Source organism: Varroa jacobsoni, unplaced genomic scaffold, assembly GCF_002532875.2.
Source record: "Varroa jacobsoni isolate VJ856 unplaced genomic scaffold, vjacob_1.0 scaffold_1227, whole genome shotgun sequence".
Taxonomy (NCBI): Eukaryota; Metazoa; Arthropoda; class Arachnida; order Mesostigmata; family Varroidae; genus Varroa; species Varroa jacobsoni.
The window spans coordinates 41,061-61,668 of NW_019214129.1; the positions used below are offsets into that span (position 1 = coordinate 41,061).

The 20,608-nt window shown below is 37.2% G+C and overlaps 3 protein-coding genes across 9 annotated transcripts in view; all 3 read left to right on the top strand.

Annotated features, from left to right (window-relative positions):
- LOC111267830 (N-fatty-acyl-amino acid synthase/hydrolase PM20D1) overlaps nucleotides 1–2,202 on the top strand; it is an 11,900-nt gene extending 9,698 nt beyond the window's left edge. For all 6 annotated transcript variants that reach the window (XM_022846368.2, XM_022846369.2, XM_022846370.2 and 3 more), the window contains 3 exons: nucleotides 114–259; nucleotides 427–605; nucleotides 842–2,202. In XM_022846368.2, coding sequence (XP_022702103.1) covers nucleotides 114–259; nucleotides 427–605; nucleotides 842–1,007 — 491 coding nt within the window. In that variant the 3' untranslated portion in view covers nucleotides 1,008–2,202. The remainder of the gene's footprint in view (nucleotides 1–113; nucleotides 260–426; nucleotides 606–841) is intronic.
- A 2,770-nt stretch (nucleotides 2,203–4,972) lies between these two features.
- Nucleotides 4,973–16,902, top strand: LOC111267832 (mitochondrial inner membrane protease ATP23 homolog). Of its 2 annotated transcripts, XM_022846375.2 has the most exons (6): nucleotides 4,973–5,132; nucleotides 12,650–12,792; nucleotides 13,028–13,190; nucleotides 14,468–14,602; nucleotides 15,381–15,553; nucleotides 16,639–16,902. In XM_022846375.2, the coding sequence occupies exons 2-6, from the start codon at nucleotides 12,650–12,652 to the stop codon at nucleotides 16,751–16,753; spliced, it is 729 nt and encodes a 242-aa protein (XP_022702110.1). In that variant the 5' UTR covers nucleotides 4,973–5,132; the 3' UTR covers nucleotides 16,754–16,902. The 2 variants fall into 2 exon arrangements, with proteins under 2 accessions (XP_022702110.1, XP_022702111.1); XM_022846376.2 differs by lacking the exon at nucleotides 14,468–14,602.
- On the top strand, nucleotides 5,806–11,484 carry Sin3A (SIN3 transcription regulator family member A). The gene has a single exon (XM_022846374.2). The coding sequence runs from the start codon at nucleotides 5,984–5,986 to the stop codon at nucleotides 9,311–9,313; it is 3,330 nt and encodes a 1,109-aa protein (XP_022702109.1). The 5' UTR covers nucleotides 5,806–5,983; the 3' UTR covers nucleotides 9,314–11,484.
- Nucleotides 16,903–20,608: the final 3,706 nt, after the last annotated feature.

The following is a 20,608-nucleotide window of genomic DNA, read 5'->3' on the forward strand; positions in this document are numbered from 1 at the left end:
ATACCTCGATTTTTATAAAAATATGAACTAAATGAATCAAAATATGCATACTAACGCAAGCAAGACATCTAAAAGCAGTATTTCAGCCCACCTTTCTATATATTTTTTTAAAGGCGGTTCTAAGGAAAATACTATTCCGAACCGGGCGGAGGCTCTGGTAAATCACCGAATATTACCAGGTCAAACCATTGAAGAAGTATTACAATACGATCGAAAGCTGGTTAAGGACATACCCAACGTGTCAGTCGATATATATAAGGTTGGTTAAATGAATTCTCGTTTATCCGACGGTCTGTCAGTCTCAGTAGAGCACATGTAATCTGATGCGAGACAAATTTCAATATTTATACACTTGGAAAATATATACACTCCACTATATATAATTATCCAATCGATTATAAATATATTATTTATGCATCATTATAGAAATCATGGAGTGAACCAATACCTAGTTCACCGTACTCCGATAACACCTTTGGTTATCAAAATATCAAGCGGACGGTAAAGCGCATCTATCCTGAAGCAATCGTAGCGCCACATCTAATGGTCGCAAATACGGATACGAGACATTACTTCGAGGCAAACCTCACTACGAATATCTACAGGTTTGTCATATGTTACGTTTTCACCCAATTTTTGAACTAATGGTTGAGACTAGCCCTAACACTACAGGCAAGCTCATAATGATAATGGAACAATAACTGATAAATGTCTACGCGAAATTTAGCAGGTAATGGTATATTGAACGCGTCGTGCTTCATTTAAATTTTTTGCTCAAAGTAGGCTAAAAGAAGATAGATGAACGCCACCTTATAATGTATTACGTTACTTCTGTATTCAGGTTTTCGCCAGTGTTGCTGACAATAGATGATATTTCAACTATTCACGGCAATAATGAACGTATCTCGAAACTAAACTTTCGACGGCTTGCCGACTTCTACCTTCAGCTCACCCGAAATTGTGACGAAACCGCTCCCCCTATTTGGCAACGGAAAAGTGAACTTTAATTTCCTCTGATCTGTGACAATCTAGCTTAAGAAAAAATTTGAAAACACAATCCAAGATCAATCGCTCACCTTTTTTTTTGTCATTTGTCGTTTATTACATTAACATTTATTACACAAACAGGGTATAGTTAGGAAATGTAATATACAAGTTTAAAGGGTCTTTTTACTTGTAATACTAAATCCTGAAACAATCTGTGCAAATTGCTCCCATTTCTCGCTGACTTTTGTGCGAATCCACATAATGCACTAAGTTCAAGGTGACATCTGACAAATCAGCTTCTAAAATGGCTCAATGTTTGGATAAAAAACTACTCTAGAAGCAGCCACTCCTAATGCCGAGTTATCTGTCATACCGACAGATAAAATAGATCTGTGACTGGCCTGGTTGTATGGGACGTACTTTACAGACTGAAAAAATGTGCACCCTACATACACATCAACGATAGGTTCGATGCGTTTTTTGCTCTTATATATAAGAGTATATATAAAAGTAGGTTCAAATCGTAGTCACGTTTGACCAACACGAGTATCATAAAAGTTCAACCTGATCGTAGACTTGTACTCGTTCCCACTCGTTACCAGCCCTAATTCTTTAAAGGGATGTATAATGCCTAAAAAGGCATATACATAATAAAAGGTAACCCGCTTTCATGACTTCAAAAGCTCTTTTATGTTGCATTAGAAATATTGTTTGACTCGTTGGACAATAATTTATAGTGGCTGGAGAATACGAGTCTATATAGACTATTAACGATGAAAGAATTTGATATTACGAGACGAGTAAATCTATAGGCCAATTAAAATTTCGATAAATGCATCGCTGTACTCATATTTTTGGAAATAAGAGATTTGGGAGAACATATATGCACGATTTTTACAATTTCAAATGTATATGTAAAAGTTTTAGCTTCATATTAATAATAGGCTTCATATTAATTAATAGTAATATCAGTGACACATAAAATACATCTTTTCAAAACGAGTAAAGTTTCCTCTCGAATCTCATCATGTTAGTGATATCATGATGATTTTCGATGATGGGGGGGATCTTTGCATATCGATATTTAAGTGTCTGCGCGTAGGACATGTAGTGCTAATACACATTTAACCATCGGTGAGAACTAGGATTTGTTTCTAATGTGGACACAGGTTATGTGCACATGCATGACGTGTTAATAAATGACAAATACTTAAAGGACGATGTCTTACTGAAACATTTATTTAGTTAAATAAGTTTTTAAAGGAATGAACGTAACTCTCTGTGTGTGGGCGTTTTCTCAAAATAGGATTCCAAAACTGTTCGGTAGCGGTACTACCTTTCAGTATTACCTCTGTGTGGGTATAACACCCATTGTCTGTTAAAAGCTACAAGGTAGATCAACTTGTGTCTTTTGGCTGATTTCAAGTATAGCATTTCATATGTATTTAGAAACCCATTATTCAAAAGGCAGGGGTTTATATCGTGTCCACTGTGTCTAATGGATCAACAATGCCTTTGAAGACGCCATCGGCAATAAGATATCTAATAAAAATATCCAACGAACTTTTGTTGAACATAAGGGGTAAAAAAAATTAAAGACGCCACAGTAGGTTTCATATGCACTTTAGCAAAAAAGTTTAATTTCAAAATGTATTTATTACTTTATAGGTATGTCCAGTTACTGAAAATGTATTGACCGTTTTAAGCTAATATTGAAGCAAATGTTTTCTATATTTCATCATCTATAGTAATATCATCAAACTAAATACGCGTTGCTTTAATCGATTACCTTCTACAATGTTTCTGCTGACATTATAATCTCAGCACTGTAGAACTTCGTGGTTTCTGGGCTAAAAGCACTAACTAACAAATAACAAATGATTCTTTACGTCCCTGCGCTGGAAGTAAATTAACACCATTAAAGAAGTTCTGCAAGACTGAAACAGATGGTAATCGACATATACAGCGGATGTCTAAGTTTTCTTGGTACATATAAGTTTTCTTAGTTTTTATCGAGTAACTAAAGATGTGCATAGCGTGGCACCGTCATAGTGGAAGACAACGCTTCTTCTCATAAGTTTCGGCCGATTTCTTAATGGCTTGCTGTAAGCTCATTAGCTGTTGACAATAGAGGTTTGACTCAATCGTTTTGCTCAGCAGCGGCAACCTATAATACACAATTCCTTTTTAACCCCACCAATAACCTAACATCAATTTTTTTTTGTAGCCCACTTTCTCCAAAAGCTTTAAAACTGTTTGGTAGCAGATGTTTAACTTTTTGGCGATATTACATACCGGTTTTGTTCAGTTTTCGCAGTAATTTCATAATTTTTTTCCGTCATTAATCGCCTACTAAGAGAAGCATCTTTTACTTGGAAATTTTTAGAACTATAGAACTCTCGTTGAGTCGTTTTTACGACAACACATCTTGGCCATAAATAGCATAATCTTTTTAAAGGCCTAGGCAGCATTTAGCCTTTATCGTTTTTATATTTATTTACTAAGCTTAAAAAATTGTGATCTTTGCCGAAATTTCACTTATCATCAAGACGCTGTATTTTTTTTATCTGTATAAAGGCAATTCAACAATGTAATAACTACTGCCAAATCTCGGCTTTAAAATAACATAAACGTCGAACCGCGGTTCATTTTGCCTGCAATATGTTACTTTAAAATCACTAGCCAGAGAATATCCAACGCATTTTTTCGACAGTCCCATATAAATAAACTTATGTAAACAATATTAAGTCGATTATTTAAATTCTCATAAAATAAACATTGCTTCAAACATAGAATATTAGGTTGTATCAGGATAACTTATTCAGCTTTTAACTTAATAACTTTTAAAATGAGAACACTTCTTCCAAAGCTGTGAAACTTCTTAATACTAATATTTACTATTTTATACTTCAATGTTTGACACTGTATTGCTTGAAAAGACTTGCATTATACATTATAAAAACGTAAACCGCGTGTTATTTGCATTGACAACCAATTATGCATTGAAGTAATGCAACTTCTTATTTATTATTTAAATGTTTTGGCCACTTGCTTGCTAGAGTAAACTAATATAAAGTTACCTATACAAACTTGGTTTACCAACTGTGTATACTTCATTTCAAAAAAGCTAGCTTCACAAATGGGGCATTTTTGTATAATATGTTCAAAATAGAACTTGATTTTCCATTAGGTACTACGGAGAAATTTACACCACAAACTAATACTCCTAACTTAGAAGTTTTAGTTTAATTAGCTGGTTTGGTAAAATGTTACAATTGTCTTCTTTGAGCATACTTGACAACTGAATGTTCATTCCTTCTCCCTTAGACGAGACGGCTATGGCCTTCAGCACTATAAACAGAATTATAAGATTCACACGTTCTTTGCGCTCACTACCATTGATTACAAAACTAATAAGGTTACCCGATGTTCCTTCGCTCCGCCCAGGCGACTTTGTCAAATCTGTCAAATTCACCTTGTATCACAGTGATTTTTTTATGAAAGAATCGCAACTTGTTTCCTTGACCGAAACAAATTTTTAAATATTCATGGGTTCAATTTTATGTAGCATCATAATGATACTATTATATTCTAAAAAAGTGAATAAGCGTACTGTCTTTTAAGATAATTCGAAAATGCGGGGCATATTTTGTAATTCCCGATGTAAGAGTGACATTGGGTAGGGATATCGTCTACAAGCTGACAGAAAATTTGCCTCAATGTGTATTCGGCCTTCATAAATTTCATTTTTGCCGTTGTCTTTATCGACTATGTGATCTAAGTTACTGATTCAGTAACGTATAAAATACAACCTACGATATACAGTGCACTGTCGTCTAAGTGTGCTAATATATCGGTAAATTCAAACTGCTTGGTAAACCATTACAAACAGCAAACGGGAGAGGGAAATGGCATCTTGTCCTAATGATTCTTGGTAGTTTCTTCACTGTAATTTTTAATGATTGACGCCATTGACAGGAGCGCCAAACCGCCTCAATTGGCATTATTGCTACAACCTTTTCAAATATCGGCGCCAATCGTCAGCTTTTGTTTTCGGTGAGGTACTCCCGTCACAAAGCTTTGTTCCTGGCTTTTCTCACAGCCGTCGAATTTACGAAATAACACGTTAAACAGCGTTTTTGAAGGTAAGTAGAACTTTAGATAGATTAATATTTGTAGGCGACGAAATTTTAAAAGCCCGATTACTAGCAGGAAATGGCCGCGCGGATGTCGTCTTAACACACTAGTCTAGTAAATGGGGCACGATTAAGCAACAGAACTTGGTTAGTAAGGAAAAAATATAACTTTATGGATTCTATAAATAGATATAGAATCAAATCCATTGCTTTCGATACTAACGATTGCTTTTCCCCTGAAACATAAGCGCTTTGTCTATTTTACGTCTGTTTTGGAGAACAAACGCATGCAGTTTCGTTTATTCCTTAGTGAAATCCCTGAAAAATTCTTCTGAGTGTAAATTTAGACATGTAATGTAAAAGTTGTAACATGGAATGTAGAAAAATACATTGCAAAATGAATAACAGCTGACCTGCTTCTAAATAGAATGGTTATCGATGGTGGCGACAACTTCAGTTAGCGCTTCCATCATAACCTCGGGTTGCAGCTGGATATGTGAAAAATAGTCTTTTTTTTATGCGTGTATTTTGTCATAGGGAGCTGAGATAACAAGGATTGAACTAGTTGGTATAAAGAGCGGTAATAGTTCAAGCAAGACGAGTGCATAATGGCTATTAGAAAAAATGGCGCAATCTATGACGTCAGTTGGTGTCCTTTGTACTGCAGAACCATTCGTCTGCTTTTCTCTTTCGACGAATATCTGTTTACAAGATGGCGAGTGTAGCGATGGTCTAGGTTGCTGTTGCAGCTGCCGTATTTTGAGTAAAAATTTTGTGAATCTGCCGGACAAATTAAAGTGTAAGGTCAACTCGTAAACGGGCAGCCCGTGTGGGATTGTGCTGAGTGTAAATAGAATTTAATGAATTCCGGGTACGGTCAGACCCGGGTTTCCGCCGCTACGGGCGGCGGCCCCGGCAGAGGCGGCAGTGTTAAAGAAGATTTTGGGCCCCGCGGCGGTGGGGGCCAGCCAGCACCCCCATCTCCTGGAGGTGGTCACGGCGCTCCGAGTGGTGGACAGTGTCAACGTTTAAAGGTTGAAGATGCCCTTTCATATCTTGACTTGGTCAAGTACAAGTTCGGCAGTCAGCCGCATGTATACAACGACTTTCTAGACATCATGAAAGAATTCAAATCACAGAGTATTGATACCCCAGGTGTTATTCAGCGAGTTTCGAACCTTTTTCGCGGACATCCTGAGCTAATTGTTGGTTTTAACACCTTCCTCCCGCCTGGTTATAAGATTGAGTTGCAGGGCAATGAACAAGTAAATATCTCTATGCCTGGCAGCACAGTATCACATACGATACATCCCGATGGACCCCCAACTCCAAATCTACCACCGCCTCGCAGCCCCACTCAGGCGCCGGTTGAATTCAATCATGCTATCAATTACGTAAACAAGATCAAAAACCGCTTTGCGTGCCAGCCCGATGTCTACAAAAAATTTCTTGATATTCTACACACATACCAAAAAGAACAGAAGAGTCGCGACGCCGGTGGCTCGTTGTCCGAATCTGAAGTGTATCAGCAGGTCGCAGCTCTTTTTGAAGATCAGGATGACTTACTGCAGGAATTTGGGAAATTCCTGCCTGACGCAAATGGAGCTGCGACGGTGTCATCTGTTGAGTTTAGTAAAGTAACCTCGCATGTGTTGTATCAAATGCGTAACATAACGCAGGAAAAGCCAAGGCCGGCAATCGCACAGGCCCAGCCAACGCAGTTACCAGTAAAGCAGGCGCGCAGTAGTTCCCAAATTAATTCATCCAGTACTGGCAGCGCTCCGCCTGTCAAGCGAACCAAGTTTAGTAAAGGAGAAATCACGATTAGTGACGCCGGCAAGCATGGCACACTTAAGGAGTATGCCTTCTTCGAGAAGGTTCGGAAAGCTTTGCGAAATCCCGAAGTGTACGAAAATTTTTTACGTTGCCTCAATCTCTACAATCAGGAAGTTGTGTCTAAATCCGAACTAGTACACCTTGTAACGCCTTTCCTTGGAAAGTTTCCAGACCTATTCAAGTGGTTTAAAGATTTTATTGGTTTCAAAGATTTTGCCCCAATTGTTGAAAGCCAATTGAACAGTGGTGCCCAAGCAAGTAACGACACATCTTCAAATCAGCCAAAAATATGCCCTCCTGAAGAGATTGACTATTCAGCTTGCAAGCGCTACGGTGCATCATATCGAGCGCTGCCCAAAAATTACCAACAACCGAAATGCTCAGGTCGAACACCTCTTTGTCGCGAGGTTCTCAACGATACATGGGTCAGCTTTCCGTCATGGAGCGAGGACTCAACGTTCGTGAGTTCGAAAAAGACGCAGTTTGAGGAGCATATTTATCGCTGTGAAGACGAGAGATTTGAACTTGATATTGTGATTGAAGCAAACCTCGCAACCATACGCGTACTTGAGACTGTACAGAGACGTATCAATCGTATGGGGCCTGAAGAGCGGTCGAAATTTCGCCTTGATGAGAATCTTGGAGGCACGTCCGCTACGATTCACCAACGTGCGATTCGAAGAATCTATGGCGACAAGGCTGGCGACCTGATCGAAGGCCTCCGAAAAAATCCTGTTGTTGCAGTAGGCATTGTACTCAAGCGCTTAAAAAGCAAGGAAGAAGAATGGCGTGAGGCTCAAAAAGCTTTCAACAATGTCTGGCGTGAGCAAATGGATAAATACTATCTTCGTTCGCTTGATCATCAAGGAATGACCTTCAAGCAAACAGATTCGAAGACAATCCGCTCCAAGAATTTACTCAACGAAATTGACACCGTTTATGAAGAGCGGTGTTCAAAAGAGAACCCTTCACCGGGTTCACACCTTCAACTGCAGTATCCAGCGCACTGGGAGATGATCGGTGAGGCATCGAATTTGATCATACATTACGTGCGAAGGCAGTCTGGTGTTAATAAGGAAGATAAGCAGCGCATTAAGTGGCTTGTGCGTCGCATACTCCCAGAGATGTTAAATCTAAAAGCTGAGGACATGTCGGATGATGAAGGTTGCGAACAGGAGGTAGTCGAAGAGCTAGGGTCGATACCAAGCGACGACACAGCACACGCCATGTATCTTGAGAACAAAAAAGCAGATGATTCGTACGCAATGTTCATGGCCGACAGTCACTGGTATCTGTTTCTGCGGCTACACCATATACTATGTGAGCGACTTGCAAAAATCAACCGATATGCACAGATATTGCTCAAAGAGGAAGAGAAAGATAAGTCTGTCCGAAAAGATTCTGTTGTTACAGCTTTGCGCCTGAAACCACAGCAGCAGGTACCTGTGGAAGAATATTTCAGTACGTTTGTTGAAATGATCAAGCAGTTGTTAGATGGCCAACTGGATAGCTCACAGTTCGAAGATCAGTTACGTGAGCTGTTTGGAATCAACGCGTATCATGCGTTTACGTTGGACAAGGTTGTGCAGAATGCTACACGTCAGCTGCAACATCTGGTTTCAGACGAAACATCACTTGCGTGCACTCGCATGCTACAGCAGTACCGTAAGGTAGGTGGAGCAGGGGGCGCGTGTTCTACAACGGCAATGCGAGCCTCAACTGAGAACCATTATCAGAATGCTGGCGAAAAAGAAATGGCTAATGATTGCTGCTATAAGGTGTTCATCTACCATCAGGAGGCGAAAGTGACGTTCGAGTATATCGACACCGAGACGAATGAATCGAATGACAACTCAGCGGCGGGAGACGTCGAAAAGTGGGCAGAGTTTGTTGACAAATCTATGGAAGATTCGGAGGAACTCCGCGAGCGTCTAGCGAAAAAGCCTGTTTTTTTGCCGAGAAATGCACGCCGCCGACGAACTGCTCATGCGAGCGCCATCGAAAAAGACGATGATGTACGCAAAGCGAGGAACGAAAGCGAAGCTACAGGATCAAGTGCATGCAAACTCGAATTAGCAAATTATAAGAGTGTATTTGTTGTACAAAATTCTGGCTTACTGTATAATCAGGCATCACGACGAAAGGCACGTGATGGAGCCCGACAAGTATCGCTCAAATTGAAAAAGCGTTTCGATACGTGGCATCGACAGTGGCTAAGTAACAATGCCACGTCACAACAGGTAGACCAAGCCGAACGTTGGATGCAAGAGGGCTGTCGAAAAGAATCACAGCAGCCTGGCGCCGCTGGAAAACCGCCCCATTACACCTATCATAAGTATCGCAAGGCTCAGTAGTAGGCCCAACAAAATGGTGTGCTACGAAAGGTTTAAACAAAAATAATAACAATTGGAAAAACAGCGAGAAAAACATAAGAAAAATGAATTGTGTCATTTGGTTAAGAGAAAAGCCATGTTAATAATGATGATGGACGGCCAACGGGAAACGAAATCGATGAAGATAGAAGTAACATACCAGCCAACCACTTATCCAGCAAGAACAGAAACACATTGACTGACGAATCAGTAAAGTTTAACATTATTATTCATATACATACATACATATATATATATATATATATATATGTGTATGTATATATATATATATGTATATATTAGAGCTGGACTATTACATTATGATTGCCCTTATGATTTGCATTATGACATAAACTAGTTTATTCATTACCCCCCACCGTATCCTCCTCATCAGCAACAATAGTAATGTTTATATTGGTATATATTGGTATTAGCTTGGTGACTTTCCTTCCCTCTCTCGTGCATAGTAATACCTTATCATAATAATCGCAGTGATGATGACTCATTTCATACATTTTGTCTATTTGTTCGTTGTTAGAGAATGTCAGTGGAACAGGTTATATCGATAGATATGTAAAATCATCTATGTTTTTATGTATCGATTGAAATGGTCGAATACAAATAACGTGCCGCATATAGTTAATATGTTTAAGCAAAAAAGTAACTGATTGAACCATGGAAATGCGAAAACGACTGAAACGTCCCGATACAGGAAAACGGTCCTTCGCTGATGTATTCAACTTTGTTATTACTATTTATTACAATTAGTCAAGGCGATGCCGGAAAGCTGCGGATCAATAGACATGCAGCATGTGTGGACCTCCTTCTGTAACAATCTCTTCTGAACACGCTGTAGGAAAATATAATAAGGAACGTTGCTGTTAATAAAAAAACTGATGAGTGACGTTCTTTTCTAGCAACTGGAAAATAACGGTAACAAAAGTCTATGGTGTGTATTTGATTATAAAGAAACAAGAGTAGAATGCAAATAAAAAAAAAGGAAAACAGAAAGCAAGGGGAACAAACCCATTGAAAAATGGCCCAGTAGCGACCCAATGGCATATGTTTATATGTACATACAGATACATACCTATATACATATATTGTAGAGCTTCTGTCTAATGGTGCAAAGGAGAGATTGAGGGAGAAGCACAAGTGGCGAAAATGAATGAGTGAAGTTCATAGGGTAAGGTACTGCTAAATGGAAGAAAGGCAGATTGTAGAAGAATGAAGGCTTAACTAAAACAAAGAGAAAATTGCATATGAAATGTCAATTCGCAGCGACTGATATAAAGCCGACGAGAGTTTCACAATAATTTCTTTTCAAGTGAAGAAGAAATCCAACAATATAGTGTTCAACAATATATATAATGTTCATAAGCTTCCGAAAAGATAACGAGCAAATAAGTATCTCTCATCGCCGTCCCGGCCCATCCATCCGTTCGCCCATGACTAATTCCTATCCCATCGCGCACACATCTTTATCATGTTTAAACCTTGTTGAAAGAAGAAATTGGAAACCAAAAACGCACAGAATAGATGAACATAAAGCATTGTAGTTGCTAGCTAGTTGGAAAAGACTTTGGAATGTTCACGACGCGGACGGCGGTGATGTTATGTTTAAGAGAAGTAATAACTAACAGAGTTAGGGAGGAAAGTATTCTAGTAGTTTATATATATATATATATATATATATATATATATATATATATATATAAAATGAACAAGCGGAAAGTATTATATAGACTGGTCGAAAAAATTATATTTGATCTGAGGAAGGAACGGATATATGTCGCTTACCTGGGCCAAGAAAATAGAATTAAAGGGACAGTAAAAGAGCAAACGGCGGAAATGTTAGCAAAACCATATTTTCCATCATCAACGTTGTCTGGATAGAGGAGAAGATGTGATGTGCTCTAAACGCAACGCACCCTGGAAATAATCCTGATGAAACGAAAAAAAGGGACATTAGTAGTAAACGAGATCCGAAGGCATCCACAAGGCGAAACGACATGACAAAAGAGAAAGTAAACTAAGTAATTAAATATAATCAACTATTACACAAACAATCATACACGAAGAGATTGACGCAACGTGTTCACCAGTTTAAATTGACAAAATAAACAATCTATACCTATAGAAGTACCGGTAAATGAGTCGAATTTATTTCCTGTATATCAGAAGGAAAAGTGTCGATTTATTTACATTTATTCCCGTTATATATTGATTGTAATAGTGTTCCAAACGATACATGATAAAAAAAATTAAGAACTAATACGTAGATAAACAAAATAATCGATATTCGAAGGTTAGTGAAATTTTTTTCTATTATTGAAACTTGTTAATCGAAATAATGAGTTTTCTTTCATGAGTAACAGTTTGAACATTTTGAAATTTGCTCAGTGTTATGGGAAAGTTGGTTTACAGAAAGTAGTAAGGGAAATGCCCCCAACCCCAAAGAAAAACTGTAAATCATATGCTAGACTGATATCTACATTTAGAGAGTGCTTAGCTGCTTGTATGTCATAGTGGCACGCAATTGGTTTTGTAGAATGCTGTGCATTTTAAAAGCATCTATTTTTCATTTGTCGTTCTTATGGTTAATGTATGCCTATAAAACATATTGAGAAGTCGCTCGTTGTTTTACACAAAAACCCCCCAACAAGATGCTAAAAGTTCAGGAGTCCAGAGTGGTCAATTCCCGTGCCGAGGTATTCGCGAAAGGAATTTCTTTAAGTAAATGAATGCGTAACGTGAATACGGTAAACCAATAAACAAGTGTGAAAGTTTTCTCAAAGCAAGTATGTAAACAACTTACTAAGAACTGGACGTTTTGCATTTTAACATTTATTTTTTATCAAGAAGTTAATTTTACTTGCTCACTCCTTAGTCTAGTATACGGAAGTTCCTGTTGTCATTTGAATATTTTTCTGTAATCAAGTTTCAACAGATTTTAGTTCTTAGGATTATCTATATCGAGGTGATAAAAATAAAACAAGGCAACTTAAAAGAATGTAGAAGTACATTTAGCTGTCGACACTTTTTCTTGTTTTCTTACGTTTTAAAGAAAGCATCTCTGCTTAATAGCGTTTAGAATACCCTAAACACAGCTATTGAAATTAGAGTGATACATTTTTTAAGGAATCTTATAATCGCACCGCACCCGCAAAATTTGCATTATTGTTTCCGATTTATTAATGCAAAATGGTAGTGAAATTTATGCATAAGAGATACACGCACATGCCTGAAATATCTTAATCAACAATAATACTAAGTAACTAAATCTGAGCGAATGCTTTTTGTGTTAACATTTCATAGATGGTTAACGTGTCGAGCCCACTAAATGAGGATCTGAAAGGATATGATCTTTTTCCTGAGCGAAAAGGCAAAGTTGAAAAGGAGTCATTGGCTAAACGAATTATTGTCGGAGATGGAGGTCGTGACACACTGACGCGTTTAAAGTAAGCTATTAAAGAATATGTTTTGTACCTTCAGTGGATCATTTAAATTTAACGCCGTGCAATTTCTGAACTGTAACCAGCGTCGCAGATCCCAAAAAACAATTTGCGAAATTTGTTTGATATATATAATAAAACGGGTATTTTTGCTAAAATTTTTAAGCGTAAGTGTTTATACGACATATGTGGCTCATATAGTAAAATCCAATTCGGTATACCTTTACATACATTTTTTCAGATGCGAAAATGATGTGGCGACTTGTATTCGAAACGCACCGATTGTCAAATTGATGCTAGCTGCGCTTAAATCGTCAGGTTGTGAGGTAGATCCTAAAAGACATATTAGCTGCGAGCCATGCAACTCTGCTGTCACCGGCGGTTACGATGCAGAAGCGAATCAGGTAAGTACGATTTCAGTCCTTCAGGAGTCTGTTTTCCATCGGCCAATAATTCTTCTAGTGTGGGATAATGGTAAGTAAGTTATATAGTAAACGTTCATGCCTCAGTATTGCGATATTTTGCTATACTAAAATTGTGAACTATATCTCTAACTCAGAAGTGTACAGTAAAAGATAGTGTCGCAATAAATGCATACAATATTAGCCCATTGATTATAAATAAAACAAGCTCAAAGAGCACTCTCTTCAGAAGCCAGAACTTAATGAAACGATTTGTCCAAAAAATGTCCACTACTATTATTATACACACCTAATTTTGACTTTTCATTTACGCTTTTTCCTTTATAGTAATTTCTTCGCATTCATATGATTAATGTACAGTATTTTATTAGTACCCACTCACTATTTGCAAGGAGGATTTCCATGGCGTATATGCCATATTATTCATATTTGCATTGTCTACAGCCTGGTATCTATGTACTGTAGATGCATTGCTTACATTGCATTTAAGATCAATTCTCGATTGAAACAAATTGACTATACTGGAATGTAGTAATTTTTCTATTGTTCACTTTATTTATGAGACAGGAAAAAGCCACTAGTAAATTTTCATTCAATGTAAAGACCAGGCAGCTAAGTTCTTAGATCGCAAGGGACAACCTCGAAATATGTATAGATAAATAATAGCATAGGTTAGCAATATTTAGCTAATGTTGGCATGTCGATGTTTCAACTTTTTATTAGCCTTTATTTAAATTGATCTGCAACCAGTAGGCATACGTTTTTGACACTTGGGTTTTACGTTAAGAGCCTTTCGGATCATTTGTGAAAAATAAGGGTCGGAGAATGTAAAATAAAATGTGCATATTATTTGCCAAAATAAAATAAAATCTAAAACGCTGCCTTCAGATACGGTTAGGTTGTTGTGAAGAATCCTACCTTATTTGAATTCGCTTTTAGAGTAAGGACAACATAATTGTTTTTATTTGTTTACCTTGTTTGAAATTCGATATATGAGAATTATTGTTATTTGCACTATATATTGGTAAACATTATGTGGTTGCATAATTCTAATCTCGTATCTGCGATTATCGAAATTGTGAAGTTGCACAAGATAACGACTGCGAATAAGTGGAGTAAACGGACAAGAAATTAACTCGATTCGACTGTTACAAAAAATATTCTTTTCCCCTATAGATTCCCCCTAGGGGAATCTTCTCAGACATTGAGATAAATTAAACATTAAGTGCTTTATGGATTTACCTATATACTTCTGACAGGTAGTAATCTGTCAGAATAACGTTAGTGGAAGCGGGTTGGTTCAAGGTGTTCTTGCGCATGAACTACTTCACATGTTCGACAAATGCAGGACAAAAATGGACTACAACAACAACGAGCACGTTGCTTGCACTGAGGTTAGAATTAAAGAATTTCAAGTCGATCAGAACATTAAAAGATATATAACGAAAAATCTTGCGTTTTAAAATCTGTTGCCCCATTTAAATTTATCGTGCTCACATATCGTGGTTTTTAGCGTCAATCCTCTAGCTGATAACAATGTAGTGTTTCTTATAAAGCTGTAGAAGCATATCGAACAGAAAGGAAAAGTCTAAATCGTCCAATTACATGATTGCAAATGAAGAGTAAATAAAAAAAAGATATATCTTTTTTATATATATATATATATATATATATATTTAAACCTATCTAGAAAAGCTGACAACGACATATGATTATATATTAGAAAGGCACAAATAACTTGAAACAAAGGCAAAATTTAAGTAAGTTTAGAAAAACTGTGAATTTAAAATTCCGATAATTTAATTTACAGCAGCTAATAACAATTTAATTTTTATTCAAAACTTCACTTTACTAGAATAGTTCACTTTTTATTTGGTATCTCATCAGGTGTTAAGGAAAGAATGGAGATCTATCAGTATGCAAATACGGCATATGAAACACAAAAAAGAATTTGTTCACATGACTATATACTTTTCTAATCTGAAACTATTTATTATATAATAAAACAGACATTTGTGCTTTCACGAAGGATGTTCTCAGTAATCGAAATAATGATAGTCATTTGCTTAACTTTGCTTGCGCAAGTTATGCGAAAGTGGTTTCACGTTGCCTGGAGACTAGAATGAGTGCGTATCGATCAGCGTCTGTACTAATGTTTGTGCAAAATTTCAGATCCGAGCGGCGAATTTATTGCATTGTTCGTTCTTGAGCGCCTTTGTGCAGGGAGTTGCAAGCCCGTTCAGCTTTAGTAAAAGCCATGAAAATTGCGTTCGGTACAAGGCTATCCAATCTCTTGTCGCAGCAAAAAAACTTTCTGTATTCGAAGCTGCATACAATGTAGACAAGTAGGTTTGAGTACTAAGCTATACATCTAAATTGGAGCATATATACACATATACATTCTATTAGATCCTATTAGATTAACTGATACCTATTAGAGGCAGGCCGGTTTGTAGCTAGGTATCCGGTCTCTAAAGATACCTCTTTGCAACCGGTAGCACCGGATCAACGTGACGCCGACACTGAAGCGAAAAATAAAAACGGCGGTTAACCGGGATGGAGTGTCAGCAGATCAAGACGGCGTAGGGTGGTGCATCAAATTGGGGAAAGCTTTGCCAGGCTACTCCTTAACGTCATTTCTGAAGTAGGGGCGAAAATTAGCTGTTATACAATTCTTCAGCGCTGAACGAAACCTTACCAAAATCAAAAAAACTTCTTTTTGCTTGAAATTGGCGATTTACGTTATTGCCAGTTTGCACAAAGTCTAATAAATCGGCCAATTTATGACACAGTTTCGACACAAAAGGTTCGAAAAAACTAATTTCAATCAGAAAGCTATTTTTTTTTCATTTAAATTTGTGATACAGACTAGACGGCCGTTTTAGAAAAAGAAGCATCAGTTCTTGATTGGCTAGTCTATATAAGCTCCAAAGGTTAACCTTTTTGAGACTTCTTGTGCTTTTTTAACTTCTTTACTATTTTGAGCTTTTTTTTTATGGGGACTTGTAGTCTGTTATCAGCACGAAGTTCGATTTAGTTGGAAATTTTTGTATGCAATTTATCTGAGAGGCTTTTTGGCAACCGTTTTGCAACAATGTTTTGTAAATAACTAATAGTTTGTGCCCCAAATCATAGCTGAAATCAGTGTATGATGGCTATATTTAACAAATATGACCCTTAGGTCATTTTTTCTTTTATTAGTCGGTTCTGGTTTAGATGCAGCTTTAAAAATAAAGCAAAAAAATATAAGTTTACATACCATCCTGAATATACGGTTCAATACGCGCATAAACATGCAAATTCAAGTAGTTTGAACTAGCACTAGTGGGTTTTAAAGTTGTAACATATAATTAAAACGATACAGTACAAGTTCATGGCTACGCTAGAGTCAGGGATAATGTGGCTATTCTGTACTTTATATCTGTTTCAGAGTGTTCAATGTTTGTTACAATGACCTTGAGCCAGTAGGCCGCAGATTAAGAAGGAACTCGCAAGATATGGAAAAGGCTTACAGGGATCGATATCACAATGGATACGGCTTCTAATACAGTTTATTATCAGTACTTCAAGTAATAAGTTTCCTTTATACGGACTTTTTTAGGAATATATGCTTTCTTTAAACATTGATGTAATACATTTTGTTGTGTTCACCATAGTATTGATATAAAATAAATCAGCTCTTTTTATCCTCGTGCTTCCTTAGAATTCATTATATCAAATAGCACATCAAAAATATTTAGAGTCTTATGTCCATAACTCCGTTAAACACATCAAACAATCCAAGTGTATTATCGAATTAGCTATAATTACAGTGCACTAATATACAATAGGCTATTACAAGTGAATCTTGCGGACTGTGAAACTAAACGACTTTTGAACTGCCCGCTACCTGTAGACAGAATATACTCCAGCGACCTTCGAACTTGTAAATATCAAGTTTTTGTTCATCGAACGCCGTAGAAACTTATGGAAAATGAGCCCTTAAGGGAAAGCACAGTACATCGGTACGTGAACGGAGCAAATATTTATAGAAAAAAAGATCAGAGTGTTGAAAACTATCGAGAAAGTGACCAAATATAGAGACCCGAAGGCCAAGAGCACTTTGCAGCAATAAAGGAGGCTCTTCATCAAAGCAAGTTTGGAGTCCTAAGGGCTATATCGGCCAGAACTGGCATTTTTCAGGTAACCTATTGCAGAATTGTAACTCAAAAACCGAAAATGTGGGAACTAAATAAAATTGATTCCAGACGGGGTGGATATGAGTGTAATACACTCAACGTGCAATTTGCAAAATTTTAATCAACAAAAAAACCCGTCTGGAGCATAAGGTCGCCATGGACGATACGTGGTTTAGTCCCTACTGCTAGCCAAGTTGGGTCAAGCCAAAAGTACAGCGTGGTTCTGGAAAGAGATAAGTTCAATGCTAGTGTCGAGTGGATAGGTTCGGATGTAAAATGGTGATAGTCTTGCAACAGACATCGAAGGCACCTATACTATGAGATACCCTCCGAAATCGAAACAATCGGACCTTCATGAGGTTCATGAACCATTCGCACAGCAATTAGAAGCACGCAGTTTAGTTACTTGATGACAGCCCAAATTTCAACGTTGTGTCTCAACTATTTTCTGGATTGAGCAAAAAGAATATCCGAAGTCCTTGTGACTTCGGAGTTTTCCAGCTCATTAAAAAACTTGTGGGTAAGCTATGGAGAAATCACATACGGAACAAATGGTACATGGCTATCTAGAAGTCGTCAGGGTGCTAGGGTATATATATATGTAAACGAGGAAGAGTATCTCTGACACGTATTTGAAAAAGCATCGTTCTAGTCAAAGTAGTTCAAAAGATATATGATTTTAAAGCTTACTTACAACAGCTTAACAAATGTTTTATAGTTTTGCTATGCTGAATTAAGAACATTCGCCTATATTTTATTCAAACATTTATTACAGCGCTCTCAAGTATTTTAAGACCAAGCAAGCAATTGCACAATGTATGAGTAATAATAATAACGTTGGTGACCTTTAAATTTAATATACTACGAGAAGCATCCTGTTCTAAGTGACAAATAAACTGGCAAGTGTTATGCCGACGGAGCTATGTGCCAGCCAGGTATGTATTCCAATCGATGTTCGTCTTTGATTCCTTGACAGGGATAGGTCATCTTGAAAGGACCTGCATAGGTATGTTTCGTACAGCCAAGTTTGAAGCAATGCTAGGCACTGATTTGAACACCCATGTTCTAGCGGAGGAGATCCTAAAGTAGCGAACTTGCACGTTTGTTGCATTATGGAAAGAAGTTTAAGCAGCCCTATCAGCTCTAATACGCCGATTTCGCTAAATATATTTCTCTCGATAACTGACATTTTCTGCACTGTAAGTACCGCGGGATGAAGTACCGCACATATCTAGTTCTAGTTGACTATTTAAAATGATCGCTAAAACTTATTTCGTTAAATATATAAGCGCACATATTTAATATATTGACAATTTTGTTTTATCTACTTAGTGTTATTTACTGGTATCGGATTAAAAACCCTATTTTCAGACTTGAGTATGGGCTTAGTACAAGCAATATCTCAGAAATCTCAGGAGCCGGAAGCTTTGGTCGAGGGTCTTTAGAAGAAAAACTAGCATAAAGAATTACGACAGCAAACACTGCGCATATTCTGCGACCTTCTACAAAAAATCTTTTTCTATAAAGAGACAGCTTTCCACAAATGAATAATTACCCAAATCGGAGTGGCTGATGGAACATGGGCGGAGTGCCGTTTAGTTGAATATCGCAGTAACCTTGTTCCTGATAGAACAACACAAGTCTTAAGATTGGCTACACAACAAAATGGCACAACTTTGTTGTTACCTTTGGTAACACTGTTTAACAAATGGACTTTTTAACATCATTATATATTCTAGTAAATTTTCCATCGATACTGTTCATAATAATTAGGTCTTATAGTCAAAGTTCAAAAAACCCTTGGTATCTTCATTACTAAAATCGGTTGTTTCTTGAAGAACAGGAAAAGCGGCCAAAGTGGAACCACAGGGGTGAGCAGGTGTTCCCATAGCGGAGCGCATTACGGTAAAGGAAATCATTGCTCAAAATATTCGATTGCATACTTATATTTTGTGGTCAGTGTAGTTTTTGTATTTTACTCTCTGCCAGTCTTCGTCATTCGGTAATTGTTTTGCGTTGAGTCAATGTAATAATTTTACCAAGACCAATAATGGTAAAAGTAGCATTTAAGCCTTCATCAAGCCGCTTAGAATGAGAGAATCTTTCACATGTCATTTAAAGCACATGTTTGCACTAGCTATTTTTCATTGTTCTGACAGCCCCAGTACCATTCAAAAGGAGTTTGGCACTGATTTAATTTTACATATACAGAAATAGCATAGCGGCATTGAACAAATCAGACCTAAGTAGGCATATTAGTGATAGTAATGCTTAAACAATTACGTGGCGATATAAATTTTCTTCGCATGGATTCTGGCAGCGGTAACTAAGATCAAGATGCGGCATCAGGACGAAGAGCATATACTATGAAGCAGTTTACCATTGCGTAATTGTATATCTTGGTATCGCCCAGCCGGTTTTCGCCGGCAACCAATGTAATTGAGAAGAAGAACAATATATATATATATATTAGCTCGTTCCTCTTTTACAATAGAACTCTTTCCTTTATCGGCAAAATCCAACGTGCAATTAGCTTACCAATTTCCTTAAAGACATTTCAAAATATTTTATAAGAGCAGTTATAGTTTTTTATAAGGTAGTTAGAGTTCTATACAGACGAAAGATATATATGAGTAAATTTAATTTTGCTTGTTGAACTATTCCACGGCACCAGGAAAAAATTATCTTTCTTGATGAACACCTAATGAGTACTTACTACAGCTTAGAATTAATTTTCGTTAATGTTTCGCATATCACAATGCGCATCACAACATGCAACTCAATTGTAGGTTACGTATAGTCTTACATAAAAAGAGAAGAAAATGTTTTAGGTATTTCGTTGTTCGACACTTCTGTCGGAAATCGACTTGATCCTTTTTTAAACGCTGTTTAAAATCTGTTTGCTTAAAACACCGTGAAGTTTCAACCCTTGGTAATTTTTTTTTAAATGACGCAACAATATCATAACATGTGACCTAAGTCTGAACCAATAGGACACTTTTTTACAACACAGGTTCCCTGTCTTAAAGGCCGCAACAAACTAAAATTATACTGAAACGTTATTTTTCGATAGACTAGGTTGGAAAATATGCATGGCCTTTCCTATCTCGTAATGTGTCTAAGATTCTGCATTTTAGAACTACAAGGCTCGAGACGATAGCGCATAGTTTGGGTAATAGTTTAATTAATTTCCCAAAAAGAATTGTATGAAGCAAATTCAAC

Bases quoted from the DNA above. Each gene is read 5' to 3' on its own strand.
- Sin3A (XM_022846374.2), top strand. From the start codon at position 5,984: ATGAATTCCGGGTACGGTCAGACCCGGGTTTCCGCCGCTACGGGCGGC.
- LOC111267832 (XM_022846375.2), top strand. From the start codon at position 12,650: ATGGTTAACGTGTCGAGCCCACTAAATGAGGATCTGAAAGGATATGAT. The intron at 12,793-13,027 runs GTAAGCTATTAA...ACATTTTTTCAG, and splicing joins GACACACTGACGCGTTTAAA to ATGCGAAAATGATGTGGCGA. The intron at 14,603-15,380 runs GTTAGAATTAAA...GCAAAATTTCAG, and splicing joins AGCACGTTGCTTGCACTGAG to ATCCGAGCGGCGAATTTATT.